General features: G+C 34.0%; 1 protein-coding gene across 1 annotated transcript in view; it reads left to right on the top strand.

The window, feature by feature from the left end:
• Nucleotides 1–413: 413 nt before the first annotated feature.
• LOC128214291 (uncharacterized) overlaps nucleotides 414–12,583 on the top strand; it is a 106,006-nt gene continuing 93,836 nt past the window's right edge. The window contains exon 1 of the mRNA XM_052920686.1: nucleotides 414–871. Within this exon, the coding sequence (XP_052776646.1) occupies nucleotides 558–871 (314 nt within the window). The 5' untranslated portion in view covers nucleotides 414–557. The remainder of the gene's footprint in view (nucleotides 872–12,583) is intronic.

The following is a 12,583-nucleotide window of genomic DNA, read 5'->3' as shown; positions in this document are numbered from 1 at the left end:
TAACACAAACCCTATGACTTAATGAAAGAATGATGAAATACTTATATCAGTAAAATTCAGAAACGGAAAGTTTTTTTGAATGTTTGTTTCCATCAATTCGGTAACCCCAAAACCCCGAAGCTCTTTGGAATATAAAAATCCGTATATAAGACTTTTACATATGTTATTTTAATTTACGGACAAAAATAAATTGCAATGAATAAAGCTTTTGTTTCAATAAGTTACATCAACATCTGCTTCAAAAATAAAAGGACAACATCCTCATGTCGAGTGTATTATGTCGGTGTGTTAAGTTTGAAACAGATAATGGAAGACTATCAATTCTGGGATCTAGTGTATGACAAATACTTAACTATCAGTTACAAGGATTTATCGTGTCTCAGCAGAAGCGTTTACAAGTATGTGAATTTTGATGCGGTGTCGCTGCTCATGTTTTAGTGAAGACTTAAATACAGTTATTAGCACTATGGATAGTGTTTATAAATACTCTTTGACAGACTTTGCATGTAGACCTATTACAGTTTGAATTAACAGTAAAATTAGACATATGAGAAAACATGGCCTATGGAGGTTCATCAATGTATAAGGGATCTGACCTGATTCATGACTACAATTGTTCCAAGTGTGAGGAAGAAGACTTAAACACTGAAGCCCAGCACTTCTGTCCACAATGTGAAAATTATCTTTGTGACAAGTGTGTGACAAGGCATGGGAGCTATTACAAGAAACATACAGTGTTTGGGCGTGGCGACATTCAGAAATGGGCCGGGTTCTTTATCGATAGATGTGACAAACACGGAGACAAGCTACATGTCCACTGTGATGACCACCAGGAATTGTGTTGCAGTGTCTGTGTGACCCTCGACCACAGGTGAGAGTTTATCATCAGAATGTAACTGTTATCAAAGTAAAAAATCGAACCCAAGCTAGAAAGATACGGCTTTGTTTTTGCCATTTGCCTCTAAGTAGATGTGCAAGATTGATAAAAGTCTTCAGAATTACTACTAGATGTAATCGTTTTTGTTGATGATTTTCCACCGAAAGAGGGCTCATAGCCACTTTCTGGCCTTTACTTTCGTATATCAGATGTTATTACTCAATGTTTAACGATTTTTGAACAAATTTAATAAAGATGTAAAGCTGCATGGGAATGTGCCGTGTATAACACTTGTTCACTAGACTTAAAGGTTAAGGTCTTATTTAGAAGTAATTTGGTCATCACTCCAACACATCTAAATCACCAACGCTCCTGTGACAGCTCCTTATAAAAAATACTGATCTGAAAATTATTATGCTAACAAAAAATTAAACAATCGTTATTTAAACTCAATCGTCAAGAGTCTAAATGTGAGAAAGTAATAGATTCTATTGTTATATCAGATATTTTTAAGGCATTACTATTCAGAAGGGAACACCCTTTCCCAATGTTATTAATGGTATTTTACTTTCAAAAATGTGCTTTAAAGATTAAGAAAATATGGCGTTTTGTATCGCCTGCGATGCATTGTTGAAACATAGATATGGCGGCGCTAGTAATTACTTGTTGTACAGTCCTCACATATTGTATGCAGAATGATCATGGTCAACAGATGACACCTATGAATCATGGATTTAATAGGTCAAAGTTCACCGTCGTGTTGACCGTTACTAGATACATGGCTTCCGATCAATAACATTGGAATAATATGTTGTATAGTCCTATAACATTTTACGTTTATTTTTTACGGTTATTCAGTTTTTTGGTTTATTGGTCAAAAGTCTTGAGATTTACTTGGAAATCAAAATCAAGATCCTATGATTCTCAATCTCAGCGGAAATATTGATAATTTCTGTTAAGTTTGGGATTAACAGGTCAATATCTTCTTGTTGCGCTTCAATATGGTCCTTTGTCAAATTATTTAAGCCATGTTGGTTCGAAAAAAACACAGGGGGGTGGGGCTAGTATTTATTTGATCACAATAAGGAAAACTAAGAAAATCTTCTGTTTAGAAACCGATCGCCAAGTTTTAATTTTATTCGACTCAAATGTTCATCAGTTGGCCCCTTGTCAAATTCCTTTAAGACAGGTTTGTTCGTTTGAATCTTTGGCAACAGGGGGCGAGGCTAGTTATCAACATATGACTATATTACGTTATCTTTTATAATTATATTACACACATCTTTTTCCCTGACACCGAAAATCCCAGACTCAAGATAATTGGTATTTAGTCTGATGTAATCGCTCTTTATCAAGAATGAGGAAATTGTGTCCCTGCGATTGAAGCTGGCCCCGAACTAAAGGTTTCGGCGTTTACCCAGTGCCATTAAACCGGGTTTATGTTTAAACCTTTAACTACTGAGCTTGTTTCTGTGGTTTTTCGCATGAATATTTCTATATCATTTCATAATATCATTTTAAGAATCTCATCCTATGAAACGCATGACCCAAACCTTTCATATTAAATATGTGACGCAATTGCTCAAATAATGCCCGTGGGGTCAAAGCTGGGCTCGCTCCTGGAGTTTCAAATCGAGGGTTCAAAGGTAAAAGGTGCCAGCATTTTTGGTCAAATATGACATATTGTGTTTTTTCAAGCATACAAGGTACCTTTTATATGTGGGTAAATTTTCTAGTTCAAGTTCATTCCTTATATGGGCAGAATTGATATAATTATATTTAGCTAACTACTTTAAAAAAAAACCGTAAACTATTTACAGTGGACAAAGGTGCTAACTATACGTGTAACCTTTTACCAATAAAAGTAGGCTGTATTTATTCAACAACAGAGATGCTACGATCAGTTATCTCCTTTTGCCCAGGAACATTCCTGGCTAATTGTTTATTTACCGGTCAAGCTGGGATTAATTCTAGAAAATCAATGATAATAATCATTAAAATTGTCTTCATGTTTATGAATGTTGAGATGGTTGATTTGACTTCTAAGGTGAAAAAATAATTTTGTTTTATGGTATTAACTAAGTTAATATTCAATCGTCTATTTTATTTTACTTTACCATATTACTAGAACAAACGTTGTAGTGGGCTCATAATTTATAATCATACCAATTAATACCGCAATAGCCTTTAAAATTTATTAGATTTAAGGTATCGTTTATTATATGCAGAAAAAGGCTACTAATTACATTAAAAAAAATAAAAAATGAAGTTGTACTACTGGGTTAAAATTGTTCTTTACTTGCATTGATTGTTGATTATCTCAATTGTTTTGTTATCATTTTCCTCTAATATTCTAAGGCAATAATAATTTATATAAAGTTATATCAGTACTTATACATGTGTTTTTGGCATACTCCTGATCTTTAATTATTTGATAAGAATTATTTTATCATTCTGTCATGATTAGTTATTATATACTTATTGGTCTCAAAATAATAGATTTTGTGTTGGCTTAAAACTATGTTTTTAACGGTGCACGTCTCTTAACAATTTTCAAATCAAATCAAATATCTTTACCTTGTGTAGATGGAAGGTCTGACTGATCAGTCAGTACTGAAGAATAAGTTGACACGTATGTCATAACTCATCGTAACAGCAATGCTCTTTAAATCAATATGTTTTATGCAATAAACATATTGATTTAATCGTTAAGTGTTTCATGCTATAAACATATCGTAATATGGACGCTCGTGAACGAAAAACGTCCATCGATTCTGAAATGAGTACCAAAACTGACCAATAATATAATAGTGCCTTCGAACGGGTTTTTTATTTTGTTACATTAAGAAATTGATCGATTATGAGGTGTTCTATGCAAATTATATTGAAGGTGTTACAAAACAAATGTACAAGAGGAAACGCAGACAGCATCAAATTAACGCAGATATGGACTAGGTCACAGGTCATAGTTTCGATGACCTTAATGATAAGCCATTGGTAAAATGGATCCATAAAAATGTGAGGGCAATGTACTACAATATTTTATTGAGGAACAGGATAGTTCTGAAACAAGAGCTGTTACGTATATGATACGGACAAAAAAGGAGATGTGAACATTGCGAAATGCTAGAGAAAAAGCACTTTCTATCCAATAGAACTTGTTTATTGGAACGGCATATCTGTTTAATTGTGAACATCATTATTACTGAATGATATACACTAGGTAATGTTTTGATTACCAATGCATATCCAGTTTTGCTTACTATCTCATATAAAGTCATTAATTTTTCAATATTTAAGTTAATTTGCGTACAATGTAGAACTTCAAGTTTTACAGACACTACAAAGAAAAATGTAAAAGACGGTAAAAGTATACCTCATTTCTTATTGTGTTACAAAATGCATTAATCGTCTAAATAAAGGGACCGCATGAATATATTGGTTGTTATTTTATTGATACATAATAATATTTTTGATGAGCATAACAGTAATTTACCTGGTTTTCCTTAATTGTTTAAAGGGTTTTACTGCATTTGGCCCCTTTTACTGCTGGAAATTCTAATTTTTTATAAAATAATAGCGGCAAAAGGTTCTATCTGCACTTGGCACATTTTCCTTCTTGCAGAAATGAATTTGAACAGTGCCAACTACATTTAGCACCTTTTACCCCTACACATGTATATCTGGCATTTGTCTCTTTACAAAAATGCAAAAATAATGTTTTATACAGTATACCTTGTCTTCTAACGTTCACTACATGACAAGCAGTAGTCATTCTAGTTAGACTAGGCAATATAAGACCATATCCTAAACGGAAAACGAAGGGATTTCAATATTTTCGTTTTTTCCAAATGTTGAAATTGGAAGTTGGCACCTTTTACTTTTGAACCCTCGAAATTGTCTACCCTAAATCTCCATCTTTGAAACCGCCAATCTTTGATATTTGGTATGTAGTCTCGTGTAAAGTCCTTTACAATTATTGTGCAATCTAATGTCCCTTGGAATAACCAGCTAAAAATGTATTGACTTCCCTAGAAAAAAAGTATTAATTTCCCTCAACTATCAAATTACTCATCAAATACTAACAAATTCAGCAACAAAAGATTTCCTTTAGCAACCAATGACTTTCTTATCAACCACTTTCTTCCTTAGCAATCAGCGACCTTCTTAGTAACCAAAGACGACATGTGTTACCAAGAAATATCTTTATTTAAAACATAGCTGTCGGTCATTGTAGTCAAGTGAGCGATTTAAAGCCATTTTGACCCACTTTCTTTTATCATAGCCCTCATTTCATAATTAGTTTTAAAGCACAACTTTAACTAGCCTTTATTGAAAAATCATAGAAGAAATGAGCTCATTTGTGTGCTACCAATGTATCAACATTCCGGTGTTCATTACTCACATATATTTCAGGTTATGTAGCAAATTCAGTCAGCTGGATGACCTAGCGAGGGGCTTCTTGAACACAGCAGATTTTAAGCAGCTGCCAGCAGCAGTGGACAATATTAGGAGCATGCTCGATCAGCTCATGAAAGCCGGGAAAAAAGACCAAACCTCACTGAAGGACACTTACGAGAAAATCATTGCTGAAATCAAGGCTCACCGTAAAGAGATAAACATGATCTTAGACCAGATTGAGAAAAAAAAAACTGTTCAACAGTTGGATAGTTTGATGAAAGATTTAGAGCAGTGTGAGAAAGATGAATTGGAAACATGTGCTAAAATGAATGAACAACTCAAGGACATGGTTGACAAGCTAAATCAGATAACTGGCAAAAAGAAGAAGACCAATTCTTACATTGTATTTAGAAAATGTCAAGCTCAGTTAAAAGAAGTAACCAGTGTGATGCAAGAAATACAGAGAAGGCCAAAGGAAGGGTTAAGGTTCAAATCTGATGAAAGTTTATTACCATTTCTCAGAAACAGCCTTGGCAACGTTGAACAATCCATATTAAAACAAAAGATGCCAATCATGTGCATAAGGCTAAATGGCAAAGTAACTTTTCTGTTAAAATAGAGAAAGACAAAAAAGATTGCTATATCTTAGGTATGTGTGCGTTGCCCAGTGGAGAGGTGATCATTGCTGACTTCCATAACAGAGTAATACTTTTGAACCAGCAGTACAACGTCGTTGATCACCTTGATATGTCTTCTCTTCCTTATGACTTGTGTTATATTTATGGTAACGAGGTTGCTGTAGCTGCTTACGATGCTGTAGCGGGTAATGCTGATGTTTTAAATGGGGTCCAATTCCTGACAGTGACTAAAGGGCAGCTTCAGGCAGTGAGAAAATTCAACACAGACCATAGGTGCCGCTCCATTATATACCACGAGGGCCACCTATATGTTGGATCTAATGATGCCCTGTACGTGTACACCATGGATGGACACATGAAAAACAAGATATATGAAGACAAGTCTGGTGGCAGAACAGTGTACAAGTGTGCTATTAGTCCTGACTGGGAGAGAATTTATGTTACAAATAACCGTGCGCATAATTTAGTTACACTGGATAAAGAAGGTAAAGGGCTATCTACTTTCAAAGATCATGAATTACGGCAGCCCGCTGGGCTATGTGTAAGCCCCAGTGGTCATGTATTTGTGTGTGGCTGTGATTCAAATACTGTGTTACAGGTAGACCGGGAAGGGCAAAAGAAGTTGGCCACACTTGTCAGGGAGGTTGATGGCTTGTGTAAGCCTGTGTCAGTGTGGTGCAATCATACCTACAGCCTCATTGTTGGGAATAGTGGAAGTGACATTATCCTAGGTTTTAAGCTGGTTTAAGCTGTGAATCTGATTAAGGTATCATTATCTTGAAGGTCTATGTAATGTATATGTGTAAGCAATATGTTATGACATTAACAAAATGGCAAGTTCAGTTGTCAAGGAAATTAGTTTTCAAGTGTGTGATTATTTTTCTTAAATATTTTGAAGGAGTTTTACCGCAACTCTTTTGATGGTATGGAGTATATAAACGAATGGGAGACTGTTGGCGAGGATGAAAGTGGGGGGAAATGATATCAAGTGGAGTATAACTTCGAAACAGAAAATATGTTTGAACAAAGAAAATATTGCGGTTAATTGGATGCTATAGACAGGATAACAAAAAGGGATATTAAAACTAGATCGTTCGGATCGAGTACTTCAGCAAATGCTTTTGCAACTATGAAGACTGATGTTAAACTCGTTTGATTTTTTAACAAGTGATATTTATAGTATCATACAATATCCAAATATACAACATTTAAATAATGTATTGTACAGTTTATTGTATATAAATTTTTGTATATATGTGTTTATATATATATATATTTCAAGCGATGAAATTTTACTGGTTGGTTTGAATATTTATCATTTAATTGAATTTTGTTTACCAATAACAAATGCTTCAATAAGATAATAGCTAATTCATATATTTATTACATTTGAAAAAATGTAATTGTTATCTTATTGTTAAACGCTGTAAAACATGTATTGCATGCACAGCTGACTTTTCCGACAATATATTGCCAAACAAAGCATTATTGGCCTGCATTGTTTTAAGCTCGACTTTTTTCTAAGAATAAGGAGATCTAAACTACTCATCATGGCGTCGGCGTCAGCGTCACACTTATTTAAGTTACGGATCACTATCTTGAATATAATGCAAGCTATGGACCTTTAGTAACTATATATATTGATAAATTCTGTTTTAGGGTTTTGCATACAACCACACTTATGCAAATATCTCAACAACTCAACAACTTATCGTGTATTGCATATATAATTAATGCGACGGTCCTCAACCATCCGGCATACTAAATTCACCAAGTTAGATAGCTCTCTTTTTTATCTTTTTTTTTAAATTAGAGCCCTTTTTTCTCGCAATTTTAGGTTGAGGATATGCATATAACCACATTTAAGTCAATATCTCAGCAAATACATAACGTTTTGCATTGAAACTTTAGACATGTGTATTCCACCATCAAGTCTACCTAAATAAAGTGCAACAAATGGCCATTTAATACTTATGTGAAAACTACAGAAACAAGCTCAGTAGCCAGAAGTTTAAACATAAATCCCGTCTAAGGGCTTTCCCATACGGTTATACATGCAAGCGGGCATAGGTCAGTATCTCATCACTTACCTGATGCATCGCATTGAAAGAACTACCTACTATCCAACCTACGTATCTTATCGAGTCAGATAAAGTCCTTGCATGTAATGCAAATGATGTCCCTTTATTTTTCGATTTAGAATTTCTGGTTAAAAACGGGAAAATAGACGAGCACGCTGTCTCTGTGACAGTTGTTTTTAATATTAATTTTAGCATCAAATAGGATATAGTCAATGATTAGTGATATAAAAATAAAACATGATCTTTAACCATGGAAAGCGTAATATCAGTGGTCAAGTAAATTCATCAAGGATGCAAAGGATAACATTTCCTGGCGTGCGGCTAACCTTTTGTGTTTGTTTTTTGCCTATGTAAATTACTTGAAATGGGAAATATATAGTTTTAATGATATATTTTGAAGTAAAATTATCTAGTTTACAATTATATATTTTACAAAATCACGTTAATCACTCTCGTTCGCACGCTTTTACGCGAGAGTGTGGTCTTGTGTTGTGGGGAAAACCTGAGTACCCGGAGGAAAGCTACTTGTCCAGCTTGGTGACCAAAAACCAAACTCACATGTACCTGAGCAAGGTATCGAACCCAGGTTTTCTTGGTGATTAATTTGTCCGACATTGGTGTATATTGTTGTCATATCGTAGAAGCTTCTTTGTACTTTGATAGAGGTTTATATTATCTTACTTAATTGCGGCTTGAAAGGTTATAATAAATAGTTAAACTATATTTACCGTGTGTTTGTTTTATTATAATGAATGCAATACAAAGGTTTTATTTTAACTCCTTATTATTGTGAATTCATTGAATTTTAATTTCAAACGTGATTTGAGACAGATTTTGACTTTGACGATCGCTATCCAATTATTCTGTCAAAGGAATATTGTATTGAAAAGAGACTTAACCCTTATCAAATATTAAACGAGTCAACGACCAATTGTGACAAACTTTTATGTATGGTTGAAGCATGAACATATGAAAAGTAAGTCAACGACCAATCGTGACAAAAATATATGTATAATAATTGAAGTACCGGCATGCGACAACTGTGTCACGACCTAATTATGACAAAATATATGTATGGTTGAAGAATCAGAATACGACAATTATGTTCATACACAATCTAGTCAAATCAGATCTGGTTTTACTGCATTTAAGCCTTTTAAGGTTAGAATGGATGTTTGATGGCTAAGCCTGAAATTATCTGGGTGAAAACAGTGTTAAGACGTTTGCAATACATGTTGTATAGTAAACTTACACCTAGTATTGCTAATTAAATTATACTGTCACAAGTGCATAAAAAACACTGTCAATAAAAGAAATTAAATATCGATCCTAAATAAAGTATTGATATCTCACTGGTTATACCAAAGAGGTTATAATTTTGAGAGCTCAAGCCCCATACATATATTATATCGCATTCTTAGAAAGTTGCTTTTCAATTAAAAAAGTACTTTAAATAAGGCTGTAAATCCAACAAAACGACATATTTAGCCCGTCTCTGAATTTGCCACTCAAAGTCAATGGAAAATAGAAAGAAGACAGAATGATGAAAAATAATGCTGGCATTTGAGGTAAATAATTGAAAATTGAAGTGATGGAAAGCATGGTATTTATTATACCGTATACCACCAGGGAGAAGATTTCAAACATATTTGCCACAGATTGCCACTAATTCACACCAAGCAAGTGAGAAAAGAAAACACTGTAATGTTTTCCATCATGATGGCAAATTTGCTTCCGCCCAAATGGTCTGAGCACTCACAAAACCAGAAAAGTATTCAAAATAGATTTAACTAAAACCAAACACACTTGACTTGCTCCTTCAAGTGGATACATAGTAAAGGGATGAGTGTATTATATATTGGTTTGCATCTTGCATTCAGTCCCATTCTTAAAAGGAGGTATTATAAGTTATATCAATAGATTTTCAAACAATATTGTTCTTTAAGAAAAGATTGTTTATGTGTGGTCCATATACCTCCTCAATGAATACACGCTATGTGGTAATACATTAACAAATGAGGCATTTATACTTCCACTTTTGAAAATGTTTGTATGTATTATGTCCTAAGCATAAATTTAACTATTCTCTCACAGTATCATTGTCTATTTAGAAATCATACTAACAACTTTAACCTTTTAAACGCAGGTTTTATCGGATGACAGCTTCAAATTTTAAACGCGAGCTTTATTGACCAGTTTGTAACAGCTTCAAATCTACAATGCGGACTTAACTGACCAACCAGTTATGTATACAAATTCCTAAAACGGGCTTCACTGACCAGCTAGTTATAACCTCGAATCTACCTCACAGGCTACATTAACCATCTACTTACAATTTCGAATTCTCCACGGAGGCTTCACTGACATGTCAGAAATATATTCGAATCCCCAATACAAAGCTCACTGACGAGCTAGTAACTACTTCAAATTCCTCCCACAGGCTACACTGACCAGCTATTAACAACTTCGAACTCTCCACGAATGCTTTACTGACAAATCAGTCATAAATATACAAACTACCAAAACGGGCTTCACTGACCAGCTAGTGTAACAAATCTGGGCCGAGCGATACATTGTTAAACTGTTGTCTGCTGCTTTTACATTAAGGTATATATTTTTGCAATTGTAAACTTTCACTTTTGTTTGAATAGTTAGAAAACCGCTGTTTTTCAATTGTTATAACAGTAATATATTTCTGTAGCAAGTATTCTTTAAAAGAACAAGAGGAAATAGTAAATAGTAAATATTCATTACCAACTATTATTTCGATTACTATTTGGATATCTTTAATATGCGCTTAATGTTTAACTTTTGATATGGGGTATGAACTAGTTTCGAGAGTGTATTACTCAATAAAAACAACAGATATTGATACAACATGATCGTAAATTGAAATGAGATGGTTGAAAATTAACAATCATGATGCGAACAGCGATTTATACTTACACTGTTGTTTTCTGAAAATATGAAAATATAAGGCAATACCCCTACAGAAAAAGACTTAACGTTGAAAATGGACTATTCCAACCGGTTAGGACCGTCCAATGTGGTCACGTGATATCGTGAGTATAAATACAGCAAACCAGCGGATTTTATTAATTCTTGTGCTGGCTTCTGCGAGAGCAACAACTTGATAAGACAAGGTGTACTATATTTATTATCTCTAATAGGGGTTAAACACTATTTGTCCTAGCGGCAAATATACATGTTAATTTCCTAGGGGTTTATACCGAACTATCTATATTTAACATAGATATAAGTATGGTATAAACTGTGAACCAGAGAGTATTAAATAGAAAAGCGCCTCCTTAACAATAGAAGTAATGAAAGTAAACTCAAAAGTCCTTACCGTACATTGACATAATACTATTAGAACAGTTTTTAAGTGGAAAGCTAGGGGTATCGAAAAAGTAAGATAATTTTATATGTGCGTATATGAAAACTGTAAATATTCAAATCTTTGTTGATTTATCATTGATTGAACGATAATTGTTTTCACTATCCACTATCCAATCATTTTAAATAATCATTAGTGCAAATTATTTGGCAAAGTAGCCAAAGAGGAAAATCTTATATATAACCATTTGAAAGTAAGCCCCGGCACGTTACACAAGTAACAACTTCGAATCCCCCAACAGGCTACACTGGCCAGCCAGTTATATATTCAAATTCTCGATACGCGTTTCACTGACCAGCTGGCAGTAGCTTCAAGTTTTCGACGCAGGCTTCACTGAAATCTCATGTTATATAGCGGTAGACAGTCAAATTAACATTATAAGTCTCCCATTACTTACACAAATAAGTATTTATAACATTGCAGAAAAAATACCAGTTTTAAGAACTGTAGTTTGCATACGTGCTTATGCATAAGTATCTTTTTGGGACCAATTACATATACATACAAGTGTACAAATACATTTTTATTGCTAGTGAACTTATAAAAATATTTAATTTTGCCTTGAAGGCTTAATATTTTTTTTAAGAATTCATCAAATGAATGGCTGATCACATTACAGTTCTTTTCAATCTAGTTTTCATGTTAAGTAATAAGACGTGCTCAGCATGTAATTCAAAACTTGATGAATTACATAACATCATCGCATTTACATATTTAAAGATAATTATAAGTTCTTACTTTCACTGTCAGTTCACAAAGCCAAACATCTTAAACTAAGTAGGTTTTCCCAAGCTACTGCTTTATGTTCTTATTCTCTCCATTAATTTATTGTCGATTTGAAGCTCAGCTGATCCTCGTCTTAACTATCTGATTGTCCTCTTTATGCTACTTTAACCATGCTGGGATCCACACTACATAAGAAGGATTTGCATGTTTTATCGTCTTCTGTTTCCATGCAGTGCCTGATACTGATAGCGTAAGTAGTATATGTTGTTGAGCAAAGTACAGACAAAGAATGTAACCCTTGTTAAAACTACCCTGGTTCATTTACGTGCATCACTGATTAAGGCTGTCACACGGGAATCGAGATAAACGTCCTGCAGGAATACAATAAGTGTGCTTTAATGGGGCTACGGGAAATCAAATCTGCATCATCTGGGTAAAATATCGGTTTGTCAGTATGTTTCCA

This window comes from Mya arenaria, chromosome 13 (assembly GCF_026914265.1).
Source record: "Mya arenaria isolate MELC-2E11 chromosome 13, ASM2691426v1".
Classification (NCBI taxonomy): domain Eukaryota; kingdom Metazoa; phylum Mollusca; class Bivalvia; order Myida; family Myidae; genus Mya; species Mya arenaria.
This window is presented reverse-complemented; position numbering and strand designations above follow the sequence as displayed.